Source organism: Lonchura striata, chromosome 5, assembly GCF_046129695.1.
Source record: "Lonchura striata isolate bLonStr1 chromosome 5, bLonStr1.mat, whole genome shotgun sequence".
In the NCBI taxonomy this organism is placed as follows: domain Eukaryota; kingdom Metazoa; phylum Chordata; class Aves; order Passeriformes; family Estrildidae; genus Lonchura; species Lonchura striata.
Genome location: NC_134607.1, coordinates 19,868,428 through 19,889,739, shown reverse-complemented (window position 1 = coordinate 19,889,739; position 21,312 = coordinate 19,868,428). Strand labels below are relative to the sequence as shown.

The following is a 21,312-nucleotide window of genomic DNA, read 5'->3' as shown; positions in this document are numbered from 1 at the left end:
ATTTTTGTTTTGTTGAAGGTAATGAAGAGTTGGGCTGACAAGAAAACCTACAATACTCTAGAACTATGTCATAAATTCAAAATTACTTTTACCAAGTCTTGTAATTTCATAGATGACTTAATTTTTTTGTAGTTGTACATGGAAAATCTGATGCTGAAAGTTACATGGAAGTTTTTATTTTGTCTATTGCAGGGTTCTGTAAAAATATTCTCAGACTAGGAACATCAAAGAAGGCAAGTACCAGATTAGTAATTCTCTAGAATATTGTTTTTCATCTCACCTTCTCTGTTTTCTAAATATTGACGGTCTTGTTCTCTCCTTATTCCCAGAATTTATTGTGATGGATTTGTAGTGATGTTTGCCAGAATCACATACTGAAATGACAACGCAATTAACATAAAGGATAATGTAGGAACTTTGAAAGCTGTGTCTGGTCTCCACCCATAACTGAGTCTGGGAAATCCTTAGCATATCAGACTTCTGGCAGTCTCAATTGTAATAATTGTACTGTCAGTCAAGAACTCAGCCTTGGCTGAAAGAACAGAACACATAGCTACTGACAGACACTTTGAAATCCAAAGTTGATTATTTTTCTTTCAGTTTGTTGTGGTTTTGCCTGTAAAAACAAGGTGAGAGTAATTATTATTTTTTTTTTTTTAAGAGTAGCTTTTTGTCTGAAATCCTTCAGTTTTGTATATTGTATAGGATTGCTTTTTTTTTTTTTTTTTTTTTTTTTTTGAGATGGATGGGGATAACGGCTGAGTAACTTCCAGACATAAGTAAGTGATGGTGTGTAATGTAGATCTCCTTGAAATAAGAACAAGTTGTATTCCATGTTTACTGTACTGGAAAAAGGGTATGTTCCTTTTGTTATAAAAAGTTTCTAAGCACATCAGGACTGCTGTGTGTGGAGTTGTAACCAGTTCTCTGTGGCAGTGGTCTGCTACAGAGATCCAAGCATCGTTTTCTTTTTCTCCAAGTACAATAGATATGGCTCAGATTCTTAGACTGACAGGGTCTAAAGCTATCAGTGGCTAGCGCTTCACAGGGACATGAGGGCCTCAAAACAGAAGTAGAACGTCTGTATATTTTACTTGCAGCTTGTGTTTTGAGCTTGTTCTGTTACAGACGTAAGCAGGTGCATATAGAACTTCGGAAGTGCAAGCGGGCTGGAGAAGCAAACACTTGTTTATGGTGAAAGAATCCCAGGCAGCTGCGAGCACAGGAGAGCCCTGCGGAGCAGCAGAGGCACGATGTCGGGGTGTGTTCCCCGGGTGACCCGGCGGTGGGCGGCGGGCGCCGCTTTCCCCGCTCGGGAAGGCGGACGGGCGAGCCGGGGCCCGGCCGCACGGGCTGAGCCGCGCCCGCCCAGCCCAGGGCCCGGCCCCGCGCTGCTCCCCGCCGCTACCTGCGGGGCCGGGCCCGCCTCCGGGCCGGGGCGGGGCCCGAGGAAGTGACTTCAGGCGGCGAGCGGCGCGGAGCGGAGCGGAGCATGGCAGCGGCGGCGGCGCGGGCGCTGCTGGCGGCGGGCAGGGCGGGCAGGGCGGGCGGGCGGCGGGGCCGCGTCCTGCCCGCCGCGGGCGCCGCTCCGCTCTGCACCGTGGCCCCGCAGCAGCAGCAGCGGCCGCCGCCCGACATGAAGAGCTACCTGTGGTCGCGCTACAAGGAGGCCAAGAGGGTGACCAAGGGTGAGCGGCTCCCCTCGGCGGGCCGGGGCGCTGCCGCTCCGCGGGGAGCGGAGCGAGGGCGAAGGGGCGGGTGCGTCCCGCTGCCGTGTCCGTGTGCTCCGCGGGGTGCCGGGGACACCGGCGGTGGGGCGGCCGTGCCCTCATCCGCCCCTCGCAGCGGGGCTGAGCCCCTCGCAGCATCGCCCTCCGCGGCCGGCCGGAGCGCCTCTGCTGCAGCGCAGCTTGGGCCGGGCACAGCGGCAGCTCTGGGGGGAGTGTTGCGTGTAGAAAAGCCAAGTGTAGAAAGAAAATCCAGAAGTTGGTCATGTCATCTCATTGATGGCTGTTGTATATATGCATACAACTATTCTGAAATAGGCTGCTCTTCCAAAAAGTTAAGATGCGGTGAAGTTTTGGTTGGCTGTTTTTATTTTGCGTACGGTTCCATCATGCCATACTGTGTGAGGCATTATAAAATGCTCTCGGTACATACGTGACCCTGGGAAGCTCTGTTCTTTAGCCCAGCCAGGCAAAAAGCTAAGAGAGAAATGCATGCTTCTGCCCTTGCTCTGATGGGAAGAGAATTACCAAGATAATAATTGTTTGAAAGCGTGGTCTTTTCTGAGAGCTGGAAGAAAAAGAGGCAGAGTGTGTTCTATAATGCTGTGGGGAAGAGCATGTCCTGTGGTGGCAATGGATAATGCTTTAGCTTGCATGTTCTGCCTATAAATAAAGAAATTGTGTTTTCCTGCACTTGGGAGTCTTGAATGTGAACTGGGACTTCACAGCACTAGGTGCAAGCAAAGCATTTGTGAATGTAAAATGCATCAGCATTTCAGAAGTGAAATTAAAACCCATATTATGTGCATTTCAGAAGTGATCTCAAGAGGGGTCTGTGGGCTTTGGAGGGTGAGATAAGGGATAGGAAGTGCATTTAATTTTGAATCTATTTTTTCTTTTCCTGTTTTTGGAATTGGCTTTCTCTTGTTCTAAACCACAGCCATATAATACTTAAGAGCTGAGGTAGGGTAATGTTGTGAGAAAATAAGTTGGTCAGTGGGTGTGAGTTGGCGAAATATGAGGCAACTGCTTCTAGAATATTTCAGGCTATTATATTTCAACTAAGTCACCCAATGGCTTCAAGTATATGATATTTCAATTAATTATGATGCTGAGATGACAAGGCTACAAGGCTCTCCTGTTTTTTGACCCAAGGTTTGTAGCACTTGTGATGCTGTCTGCTGGCCAGATTGTCTAATAGCTGCCAACTGTTTATACTGTCTCTTTTCAGACAGCCACCAGTCAAGCTAGTTTTCAGCTGAACTATCTTTTTATCTATATATAGCTACATAAATATCTTTATTTTTAAAACAAGTGTTGACTCACTAAGCTGCATAATTGGCATTTGAAAAAAAATACTTGATAATACAGAAATGAGTGTTGTAACATGATTTTGGAAGTTGATTAAAAACTCTGCTTATGACTTCAAGTTAATTGAATGCTCCATGGCCCTTTCTGTAGAGTAGGAATATTTGCCTTAATTGTAGCATGTCAAATTGCATTTGATTTGATTGCTGGGCTTTATTTGAAGTTTGGAATTAAACCCAGTGGATTTGCTTTTTTCCCCCTCTCTTAAAAAATTAGAAGACTTGGAAGTCTGCATCTGAAGTCCCTACACCTACCTGCCTTGAGATGTCTTCAGTGGTGGAGCATGTAGGGGTCTGTCCCCAGAGCTGAAGGTTTTGCAAGAAGCTTGGTTAATTCCTTTTAAACCTATATGGAGAATAACCAAGCAAAGCACATTCCCTTTAAACTCACCTTTACAAGCAGCAATTTGAGATGAATGTTCCCTGTTTTAGTCCACTGCTAGGGAAGTCTGGAGTATAAAGGCAGTGTGTGAGGAAGGAAGGAAAACATGCTCAGTTTTTATGCTGTCGGGAGAGTAGCGTTTAACCTACTAATGTTGCTCTTTCAAGTTTTGTAAACAAGAAATATAAACACCCTCAATGTTTAATACTGACATTGATGTTGGTCCTAAAGTTATTTATTATATCACGGTTTTAGTTTCTCAGTTGGTGTAATTTTTCCATCAAATATCAACAGAAACATACCCTTAAAAATGGAAGTGATTTGCACACTCTGTGTGTGTAGAATATAAGCAGAATATTTTTGGTTTTCTGATTCTCTAGGAGGTTAATAAGCATAACAATGTCTATGTAATAGTTTTTATTTACACAGTCCCATATAATTTATTAGTGTGAGCTGAAATTGATGTGATAATCTTGAAATGATGAAACAAAAATTAAAGCAATATCAAATTAGAACAATGTCAGTTCTGCTTCAGGGGCAGGAGCTGGACCAAGTAATGGGAGGAGAAGACAAGGCTCTTAGACTAGCAGTAATAATAATATAATAATATTCTTCAACTCTAAATTAATTTTCAAAAACATTAATAAATGTGTTAATGGAGTTAGCAAAAAATTGTCTGGTGTTCTCTGATAAGCAAGATGCCAAAATACATTTTTTTCTTCAAACTTGGACTGCAGAGTACTTGGAATGCACATGTACTTGGAATAAAAACTACAGATCACCAAGACAAATTGGGGACAGCATATTCAATAGCATCATATTGTTAATGATTAGCTGGTTAGTGTGAATTAGTTTGATAATTTCTATCATCATTTATCTATATTTAGCCATTGCTAATAGAATTCTATGTCTTTATTTAAATAAAGCTACAAGGCTTTTATAACTTTTTTTCCTCTCCCCTGTTCACAGAGTTGGTTCCTTCAATTATGAGTAACATGCTGAATCCAGATGCTATTTTTTCAAACAATGAAATGAGCCTGTCAGACATTGAAATTTATGGGTTTGATTATGACTACACCTTGGTCTTTTATTCAAAACATCTGCACACGCTCATATTCAATGCTGCTCGAGATCTTCTTATTAATGAGCATCGGGTAAGTAAAATTAATGGAATAACAATACGCTTATGAATAAAGGGTATAATAAATAATTTTTGACTGAGAGGCATAAATCATCTTTTCATGCCTCAGTCCTAGCTTGGCTTCCTTATAGCACATTTTGTACAGCAGCTACATATGCACAACAGAAGCCCTGTTTTATTCTCAGCTGCAGTTTTGAGCAGAGAACAGTCTGTTAAGGAATACAGTTATATTTGTCGTATCTTTTAATGTGGGCATGTGGTTTGTTGTTTGTTCCCGATTGTCCTTTATTGGAGTCACATTAATAAATAAGAAGCTTAAAAGTTACCATTACTGTGTTTCATCCCTTGCTGTGAGTGCAGTGATTAATTTCCTTACGAAATATTTTTAGCTGGACTGCACAGCAGGGCTCTGATGGCACTGAGCACTTGCGAGGTGCTCTGTGTGTACCTGGCATTTCGGCTGCTTTGGCTGAAGGGGCAGTGTGTGCAGTGATCAGAGCCTGGGTACAGGGAAGTGTTCAGCTCAGAGTTCTGCCCTCCTGCTTCTCCAAGCAGTGTTCTCCCATCGGTGACCACTTGACCTCCAGGCAGTTTGGAGCTGCTTGTTGTCTAGCTTGGGGATGGGAAAAGTGTGTCAGGAAGTGGAGGGGGAGATGGGTGGTTTGAGAAACTGAAGGTACTTTTGGGATAAAGGCTGAAAAAACTGTGGACTAAAAGAAGCAAAATCAATTGAACTGTTGGACTTGTAGGAAAGGAAAAGACAAAAAGTCCATGGAGTATGTTAAAAAAGCTGCTTGTGTATTTTTATACAACTGAAATCTGAATGCGTGGTGTTATTCTACTTTCGTATTTGAATCTAAAGGTTAGGAGCTATTTATAAACACCTATAAATATCCTGGGAAGAGCAAACAAAACTTCATGGGTGCTACAAGCATACACAGCTTTATCCCTCTGCAATTTTAGCATGTCTTGATAGCAATTTCTGTGGGATGTGTAAATATACTTTACTAAAGCTACTTGGTTCTTGGGAAAAACCCATGTTACCGTAGGAGTCAAAATTAATTATTGTAGACAAAATTCTGCCTTCTGTTCTGCCTTTACCATTTGAATGGATTTGGGTAGCAATATCTTTACAGTTTGTCTTACTTAAAATCTCCTAAGTTCTACTAAACAAAGCTTTAATTACTTTTTCAGACAGCTTATTGAAATTGTCTCCTTTTGGAATTTATCTGCTTATACTGTTAGTATGTTTTTGCCTTTACCATTAGAAAAAGACCTTCTAGATTGTGTCCATTATGACTGTCACAGTCAACCCAAAAGATGATGAATTTTGCTTATGGCAGTGAGAGGTAATACATAAAAGATTTCAAAATGCAGTGTAGGAAGCAAGGAATTGTCCAAGAGAATAAACATCAATTTAATGCTGATCATGGAGGTGGCAGCAGTTGTTCCATGAAAGGTCTTGTTCCTGGGTTCATTTATTTCCTGATGCACAGGTCTTGTGCTTTTTTATCAGGACTGCTGTTTTAGTCCAGTTCTATTTGTCCCTACCAAAAGTGGGGTCAGCAGACAATACCATTTTTATGATTTCTTTCTTTGGTTTGCTAGGAAGCTTTCAATTATATGCCTGGGTAAGCTCATACATATTGGCATGTATCTGAAAAGACAACTTTCTAGTAGAATAAATTAAAACAGTAAGTCAAGTATGTGGAAATTTGATAAAATCAGAAATAAATGATTGTACATTTATTGTACATTGTACATGCTTGATTTGGGGCATGTGCAGTGCATGGTAGTTTTTAGTTGATCACATTCTGTATTGTCCCCTGATGATTTCCCTTGTGTCTCTCCTTTGTGTTCCCTGACCAAACCTACACCTTTTCCAAGCTGTCTGTAGGCTTTTGATGCTTTCTTCATTCAGATCAGTATCCTGCCCCACATTTGCTGGAAGTGCTAGTGTAGGGATGATAGGACTGTTTTCTTAAACTGTAGATCCTTGTATTCAGTAAAAATGCGATCTATAGCAGTTGCAGAGCAAGTCCTCTTCAGCAAGGTAAGAGCTTTGTGGGGAAAGGACTATTTCTTATAAAGTAGCTAAAGGCTCTGTTGAAGCTGCATAATACACTTTTCCCCCTGAAGGCTTGTAAATTAGCCATATATGTATGGAGATTGTTGTAGAGAAATAATGTCAGGTTCTAAGGCTGCTGTAACCTGTGGGAGGAAAGTGAAAGATTGCCTTTCAGTGTTTTAATCAAATAAATTAGTTTTCTCATGCCTTGTTGAAACTACTGAAGTATTTCAGCCTTTTAAAACAAGTGAACAAAACCCTTAGCCCAACACGTGCACCTAATATTTCTTTTCATGGCAACCTGTGTTTAAAGCAGGACAAAATTACGGTTGACTGATAATGGGCTTGTACTGAAAAATGTTAGATTACACTATATATGAAGAACCTGGGGGAAGAGTACATGATAGACATTCAGTTCATGTGCATCTCTAAATGAAAATTTTTTAATGTATGAAGAATGTATTAATAATACATTAAATTAACTTTTTTGAACGAGAGGCTAATGTTCAAAGGTAATCACTACAAACTACCTGGATGTCCAACTTCAGGTACCAGGATGCCCTTAGATTTAAAGCAATGACCTTGGATTTTGAAAAATATTTGACTTATCTTGCAGACATGTTCGTGCAAATCTCACCAGCCTGTGAAAAATTCTCCTAAATTATTACAGCAAATGAGAAGCACAGAAAATGTAGACTTTTAAAATTCTGCAGAAACAATTTTTATTGTTTTGATTATGTTTTTAAAATAAAATCATTGCTCTCTTTTCTTAGTATCCTGCAGAAATAAGAAAATATGATTATGATCCCAATTTTGCCATCAGAGGTCTTCATTATGATGTGCACCGGGTATGTATAAATAACTTTGTGATGAGTTATATAGTGCTGAGAACATAGCCAAAGAAAGTAAAGAGAGTTTTTAAACGTCTCAACTTTTCACTCTTAATTGCTGTGCAAGGATTTTGTTTCATGTTTTTCTCTATTACTATTATGGTTATTATTACCATCATCAATAAGAATAATAATATTTTTAAAAATGGCTCTTAATTAGAACGTGTTATGGGCATTTTGTCCTTATGGTGGGTGGGGCAAGCCAATTTAAGGTGCAACAGGATAAAACTAGGTAAAAGTCATTGATAAAAGTATTTTGGAAGCTGTGAAATAAGTTTCAAGGAGAGTGCTTAGGTATTCTTGAGGCAGAAATGTTGTAGATAAAATTGCTTTGACTTTTGTAATTTCATGTCAAATAGTTGAAGTGATAAAAACTGTTCTTTTTTTTTGACTTGCAAGGCATTATTAATGAAGATCGATGCTTTTCATTACATTCAGCTGGGAACAGTTTACAGGTAGGTAAAATTATTTTTTTTCTTTATAATAACAATGCATCCTTTTACTTTTTGTGTCTTTCAATAGCATTTATTAGTGTACAGCTTGGATTCTTACCAGGACCTGTGCCCTGGTGACCAGAAACACGAATGAGCATTGCAGCCTTGCTGGAAGGGATTTTCTTTGCATCTTTGTGTGTACAAACAGATGTGTACATGTCCATTGCCTGATCCAGCACAGCTGATTCCCCACATCAGCCCTGGGAGAATTGGCAAGCTGGTTGATCACATAGTGCTGACTCACTTTGTTTCCGGCTGTTAAATTGTGCTGAAAGACATCTAAAAATACCCTGATGACTTCTCTGCTGCTGCTTTCTATGTAAATAATTGTCACAGGGTACCTGATAGCATGACTTTGGTGTGGTTATGGAGACACTTCAGAGGTCCTGCTGTGTTTGCATAGAGCTTTTAAGTTTGGACACATCAACCAAATCAAATTTGCACCACACTAGGTACCAGACTTTGAATTAGACAAAAAGCCAGGCTACCTTTCCTAAAGTCATTGGAGAAAAAGACTTTTGCCCAGGTTTATTCTGTTGCACTCTTAGTTGTGTTCCCCCAACCACCATGAGGACAAAACACCCAGATTTGGGTCCAAAAGAGGATGTGACCTGGAAATGATGGTTTGCATCAGACCTTCATGCTGTTTCCTCAAACACCTGTACAGGGATGAGGAGGGGAAAAGAGAGGCTGAAGGCTGTGAGAGCTGATGTCAAGATGATGTATGGTTATACACCTGCACTGTGAACTGTGTCAGGACTGTGAGGCTTGTAGTAAAAGTAATGTACAGCTTTGCCCAGGCAGTCATCTCCCCACTGTGGTTTTCACATTGTCCTCTGTTGATCTGTACTTAAGGAGCTGCTGATGCACAAGTGTTTTCTCTGGTAGTATTCAAATAGCACCTGGTATAGCTGTCTGCAGACCAGAAGCTACCTCCTCAATTCTGATGGTGTTACTTGGTATCTGGTTTATATTTTGGTTGCATTTCTTTGTGCTTGTTGCTGTGGAGGGGGTGATGCTGAATTCTGTATGTTACAAACCCCAAGTATTATCTGCACTGTTGGTGCACAAGACTGACTTGAATGCTGGAGGAGTTCTGCCAGCAACAGCTCAGAGTTGTGTCCCAATTGGAGTGTGGACAGAAGTGCAGTAAAGGAGCTGGTTAATGTAGGATTCTGCCACCACAGAAACCCTGAGGAAGTTAATGTATCATGTCTTTCCACTGCAAAGCTGGTTTGGACTCTAAGCATTAGGCATGTGAATTAATTTATTTTTATTTTAATGCCTGGCAATTCTTCTTGGTCAGACCAAGGAAGGGAGGCACTGAAAAGGAGACCAGCTGATCTGTTTTGCATTAGTGTTTTTTTAAATCCTGAGTAAAATATCAATACTTCTGTGGCGTCTGGTGAGGATGTTTGCATACCTGCAGTCTTTTAGATGCTTTAGTGCAAGATGCTGGATGCTGTAAACATTCAAAACCAAACTAAAGCCTGTGCTCTCTTAATAGCTGATAAAACATTCAAATAAAACAACAAGGAGATAACATTTCCCCAGAGTTTAATTATCAACCGTCCTTCAAGTAGTTTTAAATTTTGGGAAACTGAACTGTTCATAGAGTTAAAAAGAAATTCTGATTTAGTTTGTGTATATTTTTCACTCTCTTAAATGTCAAGGTCATGCTACAGAATAATCTGATTTAGCACTATCATATAATCAGTGCTGTATAAAAGAAAAGGCAGCATGAGGAGTTACTTTGTGTTAAGAAACTGGAAGTTCTAACCACTTCTTAAAAAAAACCCTTGAGGCATAACTTTAATGGACACTAATTAGCTCTTTTCCCATAAGAAAGTAGAAAGGACTTAAAATTGGAATGCGTTTTATGTGCATGAGCTTGTTAAAATGTTACTTGTTTGGTAAGGAAAGATGCTGTTATAACTTAAAAATGTTCCTGTGACATTATTAGGGTTTTAATAAGATTCAGATCTAAGTGTTAATCTGTCAGGGTTTGGTGATTACTTGAAAATTTTAATCTGACTTTGGAACTAAAGCTAGTATTTTTTTCCAGAGGCCTCAGTGTTGTCCCAGATGAAGAAGTCATTGCAATGTATGATGGTTCCCATGTCCCTTTAGAACAGATGAGTGACTTTTATGGAAAGGTAAAATCACAAATCAGTCTTTAAAATTGGATGAGGTTTTTTTGGCATGAGGGTAGTAGTTAAATTTTGTTCTCATTATATAACTAGCAGTTTTATTTCCTCAATATATGATTGACTTTAGTTTAATGCTATATGTGAAGTTTGCCATCTAAAGTGACAAATTACTTTTCTCTCTCCTGCTCGATGTGGTTTATTCTCTGACTGTTCCCTTACCAAGGCATACAGAGTGGTGGAACACAGAAAATCAAATTACTTGCTCAGTGTTACACACAGAATCTGATAAAGGCTGGCAAATGAACCATATCTAGTTCATGTACTTTACTTTTTCTTGGTGGTCTGATGGCTTAGCTGGTATAGCAGCAAGTAAATGTATGGTGGCAACTCCTGCATGCCAACTAGCAGAGTCAAAGTAAGAGGATTGACAAAAGATGAGTGGTAAAAGATGAAACGTCTGTTAAATCCTAAACTTTGCCAATAAAGTTGATTTTTCCCTCTGGTGGGTTGTTTCCACCTTCCCAAATGAAGGATGAAGCTGACTGCTAAAAAGCCAAGTTTATTTCACCCCTTTTAATGTACAGGTGTTAATTTCATGTTGACATGTAAAGCCCTTCTTTGTGATATGGAACATTTTATTGTTCCTGTACTAGTTCTTATTTTAAGGAGCTGAATTTAGAATTCCTGAATCTAGTCTCTGCAGCAGTTGTGAATATCACTCTGGCATTCCCAGTGGGATGCCTTGATCTGTTTAGGTTTAGACTTTGTTTGCTCTTGCAAAGGACAGTAGCAGGACAAGAGGCAAGGGACACAGCTTGAAACGCAGGAGGTTTCCTCTGACCATGAGGAAATGCTTCCTTTGCTGTGAGGCTGACCTAGCAGTGGCACAGGCCCAGGGGCTGTGGAGTGTCTGTTGTTGGATATTCAGGAGCCATCTGGACAAGGTCCTGGGCAGCTGGCTCCAAGTGGCCCTGCTTCAGCAGGGGGCTTGGACAAGATGATTTCCAGCAGTCCTCTGCAACCTCTGCTCTTTGTTACTCTGATCCTGAGATTCCTGCTTTACCTCCCTTCTTATATACTGAGAGGTATTTGGGCTGTATTTGCTGTTGTATAATGAGGTTCTCTACATCTGTGAAACATGATTATTGTTATAGCTTTTGCAGACTAGAAATCTCTTCCTCTGTTACTGTGCTAGTTATTGTAGATCCTTACATCTTTTTATGATCTCATTTCAAGGAGGTAAATTGTTTTGCAATCCTATTTAGTATTCCACTTACTAAAAAACTCACTAAACTAAGAAAACTTCCATCCCTCATCCATCAGTGCCTCTTGTTTGCAGAAGTGCATACTTCTAGTGAGGCCTTCTCTTGACTTTTAACTGAGTACTGTCTTGTTTTTATGAGTTAAAATACCACTCTTAAGACTAATGATTTGGATTTATTTGAATAATTAATCACAACACTTTTGTTGGAGATAACTTTATTGAAGGTCTTAGTTGAAAAACAATCTTTAGCCATGCGAAGAGGGATGGTAAAAGCTGAATATCTGCAACTAAACTGAAGTGTTTATACTGAACAAATGAAAGTGTTCTAATCCGGGAAATGCCTTTGTTTTTTCTTTCCTTTTCATCACTGTAGAGCTCACAAGGAAATACAATGAAGCAATTCATGGATATATTTTCCTTGCCAGAAATGACACTCCTTTCTTGTGTGAATGAATATTTTCTGAAAAACAACATAGACTATGAACCTGTTCATCTGTACAAAGATGTCAAGGTAGATGTCAAGCTTTGAAGATTTAGATAAACTTGTATATTTGTGTGTGTCTTCTCTGTGAGCACTTCAGGAAGCTTTCATCTGTTGTGCTAGCCTCAGTCAAATACCTCACTTTAGGATTTTTATGGAGTAATTATGGGTATACAACTGTAAAAACATAAATAAAATTAAGGTAGAGCTTGGAAAAGAATAAACTGAAATTGGTTGGAAGCTGACATTCTAGGACTTTAGCTTTTTTCTAGGTTTGAGGGGTGAGTAGGGGGAAAGTGAAAATCATCTTGTAAGGTGATAAAAGTTCTTCTGATTGTTGTTGAATGTATCTTTTTTTCTCACTATCAGGTGTTTGCTATGTTATGGGGAATGTAAGAGGCTATAGGGAATTCCACTTTAGAGCTTTCATTTTGGCTAGTGTACAATCATTTGCTATCTCATACTTTTGAACTATCTATTTGCCCTGTTTACCTCTCTTCCTCCTTCGGATTAGCTCTAGTACTAGCCTAGAGTAATTTGACCCTCTTGATTCCTCAGCATGTGCCCTGCAGAAGAGATAATTATATGTCATGGTTATGTAACATAGAGAAGACCAGTTCTTGTGGTTTCTCTAAGGCACGTAGAGAAATTTCTGTACTATTCAGCATTACAAGCATTTTGGAAATGCTGTAGTGGTAGTTTTTGAGGATTTTGAAGACATACCCTGTGTAAGCATCAAAATGGCACTACCACTGTTCTAAACAAAGTTCTCTGGTGTAGAGCTGGCTCAGGAGAGCAGTTAAATGCCTCCAGAGTGCCTTATAAGTACTTTGTTCAAACATTTAACTTCTTTCATCTGTTCATAAATTTCTTATGTAAATACTCAGGGCATTTGTGAGTGATTGTAATCTAAAATCTGTCAGATGTACAACTTTTTTGGTTTTTTGTAAGGGGAAAGGAATGTGCTCTGCTCCAAAGGTCACTGGAAATCTGTGATGTCTCTGCTTCTGCAGAGGGCTTTCACCCCACTTCACCCTCCTGAGCAACCTTTCACAGTTATGTAAAAGAGCCTCTCTGCTATGTAGTTTTGTACTTGCCAAAATTATGAAGTTAATTTTTCAGAATACAAGCTTAGTCTTTATCTAGTGATGGCATCATATATATACACATACATATATATAATTATATTGAACATTACAGGCATTTCTGTAAAATTGGAAGTGTTAAGAAAGGAGCTATTTTAGAAACAAATTACTACTGTTATTTGGTGAATACTTGAAAGGATGAAGTTCTTTACTGCTCATTGCTTTCCTCACAGGATTCAATCAGGGATGTTCATATCAAAGGAATAATGTACAGAGCAATTGAAGCAGATATTGGTAAGTACTAATGGTGTAATCTATCAACGCTTTTCTTACTGATAGTATATGATTTTTCTGGCTTCCATATTTAAAGATTACAAATTCAAATTTTTTAAAGTTTGAAAGACATTCCCACTTGTCAAAGTAGAATTTAAGTATAACCTTGTGTTCTGAACTCTTGGTTGAATACATACAAAGTTTTTCATGAGAGTTTTCTCAATTAATACTGTGTTTTCCCCAATCCTCACAGAGAAATACATCTGCTATGCTGAACAAACTCGTGCAGTGTTAGCAAAGCTGGCTGATCATGGCAAGAAGATGTTTCTTATCACAAACAGTCCCAGCAGCTTTGTGTAAGTGAGCAGTTGTTTGCTGTTCAACTGTGCATACTTAAAGGATGGGGAAGATGAGGTTCTCTAGTACAATACATTTTATTGCAGAGGCAACTGCACTTTGCTACACTTCATTATTAATAACCCTCTGTCCTTTTTAGGGACAAAGGCATGAAGTTCATCGTTGGCAAGGACTGGAGGGATCTCTTTGATGTGGTCATTGTCCAGGCTGAAAAACCAAACTTTTTCAATGATAAGCGAAGGTGAGTGTTTAGTCAGTAAAGAATGATTCAAGCAGCTCTTCCATATAAGGCTATAGAGTGTGTTAGGAAATGTTTTAGTTTGGCTGCAATGTTAAATGAAATAATATTTGATGAAATCCTGGGTAAGGCCATTACAAAATACAGCAACACCCAATGCTGAAGTCTAAATATTTACCCTTTCTTGCCTAAAAGTTCTAGGAGCTGTCACAGGTGTACTGGAGCAACTTTGGGACACAGAAACTGTTTTTAACTTCTTATTTGCACATTGGTGAAGTGTGCTTCTTTCTTAATAAACCTGTGAAATCTTGATGCCTTTCAAATCAGACCCTTATCTGGAAATGTCTTCCATTCCTTCTGGGTTTGTTTTTTTTCATCACACATGGTATTTAAAAGACATCTGGTTGTCTGACAGACTGGAACATTTGGACTAGTTGTGATTGAGTAAACACATCTCTAATGTGTATGTCCTACTTTTACCCTTGAAAAAGACCTGTTCCTGTATGTGTGCTTGTGATTTGAAAGTGCAATAGAAGGAGGTGGGATTCTTTTCCCTTTATTTTTTGCATTTAATTTTAAAAAGATCTTTGGTGTGTCTTGGCCCCAGTCTTATGTTCTCTCATCTTCAGTTGACCAGATGTGCAAACTGAGGGATTGAGCAAGATTCTTACACATCTGTTTTTTTCTGTTCTCTCCTCCTTAGTGGCAGACAACTCATACTGTTTCTTCCCTTCTGCCTGGAGTTCCTGCCTTACTTCTCAGCAGTTGTTCTCAAATTGTGTTTATAAATGTCATAGGTATACTGGAGAGTTACATTTCTTTTCATTGGTTAAAGTAGAAATTTTGGAGTTTTGCTTTTTCTCTTACAAAATTCAGAAGCTAGAGATATTTTTGTTTCCTTTTGAGAGATTAATATTTTTAATGATAATACTTTAATTTCCTAAGGAGTGTCAGGATTCCTACAGCAACATAACAATTGCATGTCTATTCTAGACCATTTCGGAAGGTGAATGAAAGGGGAGTCTTGCTCTGGGACAAGATTCACAAGCTGCAGAAAGGCCAGATTTACAAACAGGTATGCTTTCAATAGACTTTTCTGTTGAAATTTTGTACCTATTTCCTAGAATTCCAAGCTTCTTTGGATATAAAGGTTTCTAAAATGGAGATGCATTCTTTAAGAGAGTTATTTTAATGTCTGAAGTTGTACAAATTCATTGTTGATATTGTATGTTCTTGTCTCTTGAAGTGCTACTATCATTGAAATCACCTGTAAAATTTGGGATTCATAGTGTATAAACTGAGGACAAGATTCATTATATAAAGTATCTTTAGTGGTGTACTAAGTTCCTTTCTTGTGCCTGTGAAGGTGCAAGTCACATGCTGCTAGAATGTCCATGTCTTTATTTCTGCAGGGTAACTTGTATGAATTTTTGAAGCTTACTGGCTGGAGGGGCTCTAAGGTTCTCTACTTTGGTGACCACATATACAGCGACTTGGCAGTAAGTAGTTTGCTTTCCCAAAATCAGAGAGAAAGATGAGGATTTCTGTTAGCTTTCATCTCTTCCTCCCCAATTAGTCAGTGTAACACACTTTCATTTGAGATTTTAAAGTACAACAAGATTTGTAGTTAAGCCATATTGCGCTATTTTTTTTTTTTTTCAGCAAAGAGCCTTGGTGCTGTAAAATGACGACCATATTTTCCACTGGACTTGTAGCATTTAAGTTGTTTACTAACTGTGGTCAGGAATGTGTGAGGTTATATTCCTGATCCAGATACTGATTGTGTCAGATGTACTAGAGAGTAAACACAGATACCCAAATGTACAGGATATGCCTAACTTGGATGACAGCTGAATGAACTTCTGTTTTGAATGCAGGAGGCAATCTTCCTGTCACGAATTGTGAATGCTCTTCCCAAGATCTTGCTCTGATTTGTATCCCCACTCTCCAGGCATTTTTTTTGCCACCTTATGAACAAATGCTCTGTTAATTGTTACTTTAGGGTAGGTGACCACCAGTTGGCTCTTTTATAATTGATTCCTTATGAATGCCTGGATATGACTTTTCCACTACAGATTTTTGTAACTTGTTTCAGCAGCACCAGATGTTAACATTTTTCCTTCAGTCTGCTTTTAAAAAGACCAGTAACATAGAGTGCTTCAGAAGACTGAGGGCCAAGAGGAGGATGGAGCTCTGTTCCACTGTGGCACAATGGAAAGGAGAGCACAGGTGGCAGCTGCCTTGTGTTGTACCTGTCAGGAGCAGCTTGAATAGCTGGGGCTCCTGGTTGTAGCCTTCTGTCAGCTGGGCCTGTGGATAAACAGTACAAACCTCAAATGCCTCTACAGAGGCATTTCCTGCTGTTGGTTTAAACCAAATGAATTAGTGTTTATTTGCAAGTGCTTCTGTGTTCTTTGTCTCTCTTCAAAAATGTAGGATTTGATGCTTAATCTAAATTCTGTTGTCCATTGGCACAGTATGTCCCACTGTTTCATTGGTACATACACCAATTAAATTAGTGCCACTTTGGGATAAACAATAGTCAGATTCTTTTCTTTCAAGTAGTTCTTTTTAAGACTAATATCTGTATTTTGTAATTCTTGGTAAATAGGACTTGACCCTGAAGCATGGCTGGCGCACTGGTGCGATTATTCCAGAGTTACGATCGGAGATTAGAATCATGAACACAGAGAAGTACATTCAAACCATGACCTGGCTGCAAACCTTGACAGGATTATTGGAACACATGCAGGTTTGTGCTCTGTGTGTGTAATCAGCTCTGGAGAGCCAGAGGGATCCAGCCAAGTTTCCAAAGGCTGGACATTGATTTTGTAAGTGCTTTCAGTCTTGCTGAGGTGTTGGACTGCAGATAAATGCAATTATGTGTGTGGTTTGTTAACAGGAGTTTTCTCATCTTGTCCTCTGTCTCTATTGGTCAGCTTGGATCAATTCCTGCTTTTGGTTGTTTAAAATACACGTGAATAAGTTCTATATACTGATCTCTGAATTATTGTTCATGTCCTGTTAGCTGATAAGGGTTTATTAATAGAAAGGTTTATTTACAGAGTTATCCTTAGTTAAAAGTTATCCATACTTTGTTTCAGGTTCACCGTGATCCTGATTCCCAAATGATTTTAGAAGAATGGAAGAAAGAAAGAAAGGAAATGAGGTAAGACACAGGGGATGAAGAATTTGCAGTATGTTTTGCTAGCCAAGGGTTCTAAGCAATATATTCCACAGATTTCTTCGCAATTTCTTTGCATCTCTGGTTTATATTCCCTAGTAGTTACAGATATTATAAAATATTTTGGAGCAATATTCTACCTGTCTCTTGTGCAGCTCTTCTCCCCTGTGACACTTTGTACATAAGGACCCTTTTGCCTGTTCCCTGTCTTTAGAACAGATGTAACTTTTCTGTGTGGAAAAGTAACATTACATCAAATCTATTTCCCTCTCATTTTGATTCTTCTGTCCCTCTGTGTTCAGCTGTCACTGTTGATTACACAGCTTCTGCATGAATAAAAACTGTATTTCTTAGTGACCTAAGGCTTAGGTTTCCAGGTTTTTTATGTGATTTCTGCAGATTGTGTGTAATACATCTTAGAGTACATAGAAACTGAGCTCTGTGCTAGGTTGGATTTAGCATGGATTTATCACAAAGTTAGGTAATAGGGCTAGAAGTCCTAATAATCTGTTATCATGAAGGAGAAATCCCTGAATGTGTGGGGTGTGAAGTGCACAGTTTTCAAGGCCAGTAGCTGTACCATCAGCAGCCTTCTCCAGAAATGTGGGAATAAATGAAATGGGAATGATCATGGGCAGTGACTATTTCCCAGAACTTCATTCCAAGATGTGTTTAAGCTTTTTGTGTGCATTAAGCCAAATCTTTGCCTTTTCTTAAGAAGTATTTTATCTTTGTAACATTTGATGTCATTAATATTTAGATAAAGGCAAAAATCTTCTTTCACAATTCCTAGAAAAGAAGGCTTGAGATGTCATGTTACTCTGATGTCAGAAGCAACTTATCTCTAGTGAGAGATGTGTGAAGCTCTTCAGAGCTGTGATTTCTAGACTTGGGTTTTATATGTGCAAGAGGTGAAAAACTTCTGTGGCACATTTTAGTGCTTTGGAGAACAATGGCAAGAGAATAATGCAAAGAACAGGTTTTAGGATCTGCTTGCTTCACTTTATGGATGCCAGCTGGTGAAGAGATGTGTACAGGTCTGTTCACTTTGTTGTCTTTGTTTTCTCTTTTTGGGGGACAGGGAGATGAACAGGAATTTCTTCAATGCACAGTTTGGAAGCATATTCAGAACTGATGAGAATCCAACTTACTTCCTGAGACGTCTCTCTAGATTTGCAGATATCTACATGGCATCACTGAGCTGTCTCTTGAACTACGAACTTGATTACACATTTTATCCAAGAAGGACTCCTTTGCAGCATGAACTTCCTGGCTGGTCAGACCAGCTGTGCACTGGTACATTCAGAATACCTTTCCTACAAGAGACAGTACAGATCAAATAAACACTTGGTGGTTCCTCTCTAATATGGACAAATATCTGTTGGTTTTCTTGAATGTACCTGTATTTTATTTAAGTCACTTAAATCTGTTATCTTGGTTTATATGTATTTCATACTTTATTCTCATAAACTTGGTATCTGTTTTTCTCCTCTCCTGCTCAGACATGTGAAAACTCCTTTTACACACAGAAGAGACTGTCAAACTAGTAGTAGGCCAGGAGGGAGGGCACATCCGAGGGGGAGGACTGCTGCTGTTCTAGGGTGGTTGTTTTATCTTGTTAATTGAAAACTTTGATCTGCAGCCTTGTGGTTTACAAAGAAAAATACCAGGACTCTCTCTTCTGGCCCTTTTCAGCACTCCAGCTGAAGCCTGTAATGGATTCTTGGCATGGAATACCTTATATCCAGTATTAGTAATTCAGTGATAGAAGTTAGTAACCAGCTTAGGGTGAGATTGAGAGGGATGGTCACACTTTTTACCCTTGCTTGCTGCTACAGACGGAGCCTTACCTGTGAGGGGCCAAGGGCTGGAGTGTCCTGGCTCTGCTGCACTGGGCTCAGGCTCCCAGGCTCTTTCTCCTGTCTGTGCAGTTTCTGTTCTTGTCATGTCTGTGCTTAGCTGCAGGTGGACCTGAACCTAAAACTGAAACTTGCAGTACCTTGGGCTGCTCCAGCTTCCTTCTCTTAATTTTAGGTACCTTTTTTTTGAGTTTCAGAACATTTCAAGTATCCACTCTCCAATAATAGTAGTTTCAAGGGGTTTTGCATTTCAAAGTGCAGACAGACGTCTATCAAGCTTTAGTTTGATCCTAAATGCTGCTTTTAAAGATTTTAAGTGTCTTATTCCAGTGGTATGCAACGTGGCTTTGCTGTTCCCTAGGAGTGAATGTATTTCATATAGCCTTCAGCAATGGACTTCTAGAGTCAAAGTAAACACGCACAATGGGAAAAGGACTTCGAGGAAGAATTAAGAAATGAGAAGCCCAGAGTTTTCTGATTATGTGTTTTTAGCTCAAGCCCTGAAACTAAATTAGGAGTGGTACACATTTTAAATGAAGAAAAATAGTTTTTGTATAGATTAGAAGTTTTATTGAATTACTGATATTGAAGGTAATGCATGAACACAAACTCTGGGTAGCATATGTGTTTCAAAGATTTGAGCTGAAAAATGTCTATTTTGCACAAGGAAAACATCTCTTGATGTATTTCCTCAAAGAGGCACTTTATAGGACTGCTATATAGTTGTTTTTAAATAAGAATTGTTTCCTTTCTCTGAATCCAAAGGAAATATTTGTTTTTTAATGTGGTGCTTCCCACCCCAGCCATTTTAGAAACATAATATAATTAATAATTTCAAATTTTAGTTATTAAAGGCTTAGTTTTTAAAAGCATGTGATTAACAAAACATGGCATTTGATATTCATTTTGGGATATCACTTGCTTTCTATTATGATTGCAGGCAAACAAACTTTTGTTGACCAAAAGTTTTCTGGTTTGGTTGGTTTGTTTGTTTGTTTTTTAACCTGTCTGTATGTGCAAATACCTGGATTGAATTTCATATACAGTATATTTCATGTTTTTAAAAGCATGTTTGCAAAGTAAAGAATGTACTGTAATTTAGCCTGCACAATTTTCTAAGTAGTTTTCCTGTATGCTTGAAATCAGTACGAAGTTCTCAGAGGTGGTTTAGATTTTATGATTTTCCTATACTCCTATTTCAAACTTGACTGAAGTGTGTGATTTAAACACCCTTGTGTTTAAACAGATGAATATACTTGAAATGAGTAAGTTCATCTAACTGTCCTGATGGTTTTGCTGGAATTAAAAGATAACATGTTGCAGGAAGTTAGTTTGACTGCATCAGGAGTTGAGTTTGTGGGGCTGTGCAAGAAATATTTAGCATAAATTGTTAATGAAATATGAAGATGGAAATACCCTGATTTGCCTTCAGTTCTTTATCCTGATGCTCAGCTTGAACTGAACTTGGTGTTGTGTGTGTGTAGCAACTCTCATGCTCCAGAGATTTCAATGTGCTCTTTATCAAAAAAAAGACTCACCCAAACCACTGTACTTTCATCCTCTGTGAAGCAGGAACAGTTTAATTGGCTTGCATGGTTATATTATGCACATTATGCATGTTTTGTTTCAAAATTTTCTACTCTCACCCTTCCTTTCTCTTAAGTTAGAAATCAAACTTCCCTACCAAGCTATGTTGCAACAGCCAGCAGAAGTAAAATATTGTTTATGTTGCATGACTTGTTGAAATAAACAATGTTGCATGGAAAAAGTTAGTTATTGAAGGATTGTATTTCTTTAAAATATCTCAACTATATATAATATAAATTTAAGTGAGAATATTCAAATGTATTATTTATTTTTCAGTGCTAAAGTGCTGCTTTGTGACTTTTAAAAATGTCTTGCATTTTTGAAATTATTTCACCTTGACACTCTCTGCATTGCTCATTTTAACCTTATGCTACTGATTTCAAAGAGAATTTTAGGCATGTTTAATGGGCAGTGTCTCTGTACTAATTTTGGGAGTATGGTTCATTTGAACACCAAAGCAAAAAAAGGTTTTTGTTCTGGTCTATCAAAAACATGCTCAAATAGCCTGTCAATAAAAAAATGAGATTAATGAATTATGGAGCTTTTTTTTTTTTGTGAAAAAAATATTTGATGATTATTACAAAAAATAAATGCTTGGACTTTATCTTCTGGTCTCTATGAGCCTTAATATTTTGATTGACTGGGGAGAAGGAAAGAACATGAGTTGTATGGATTGGAAAATTTTGTGGGGAAAACTCCTAAATGTGTGTGTTTAAGTGTCTTAGTGTTCTAAATTTTCTGAAGTCTGTGAAAATAGCAGGCTTG

At 38.7% G+C, this 21,312-nt stretch overlaps 1 protein-coding gene across 1 annotated transcript; it reads left to right on the top strand.

Moving 5' to 3' along the window:
• Positions 1–1,558: 1,558 nt before the first annotated feature.
• NT5DC3 (5'-nucleotidase domain containing 3) lies at positions 1,559–21,080 on the top strand. Its single transcript, XM_031507965.2, has 14 exons — positions 1,559–1,688; positions 4,446–4,630; positions 7,459–7,533; positions 7,975–8,030; positions 10,135–10,225; positions 11,857–11,994; positions 13,283–13,343; positions 13,576–13,678; positions 13,819–13,920; positions 14,911–14,992; positions 15,330–15,416; positions 16,529–16,669; positions 17,022–17,086; positions 18,183–21,080. Exons 1-14 carry the CDS (start codon positions 1,637–1,639, stop codon positions 18,442–18,444), a joined length of 1,500 nt encoding a protein of 499 aa, XP_031363825.2. The 5' UTR covers positions 1,559–1,636; the 3' UTR covers positions 18,445–21,080.
• The last annotated feature ends 232 nt before the right edge of the window (positions 21,081–21,312 follow it).

Excerpts from the sequence above, each read along its gene's own strand:
- NT5DC3 (XM_031507965.2), top strand. The coding sequence starts at position 1,637 with ATGAAGAGCTACCTGTGGTCGCGCTACAAGGAGGCCAAGAGGGTGACC. Across the intron at positions 10,226-11,856 it reads TGAGTGACTTTTATGGAAAG|AGCTCACAAGGAAATACAAT; the intron begins GTAAAATCACAA and ends TCATCACTGTAG. Across the intron at positions 11,995-13,282 it reads ATCTGTACAAAGATGTCAAG|GATTCAATCAGGGATGTTCA; the intron begins GTAGATGTCAAG and ends CTTTCCTCACAG.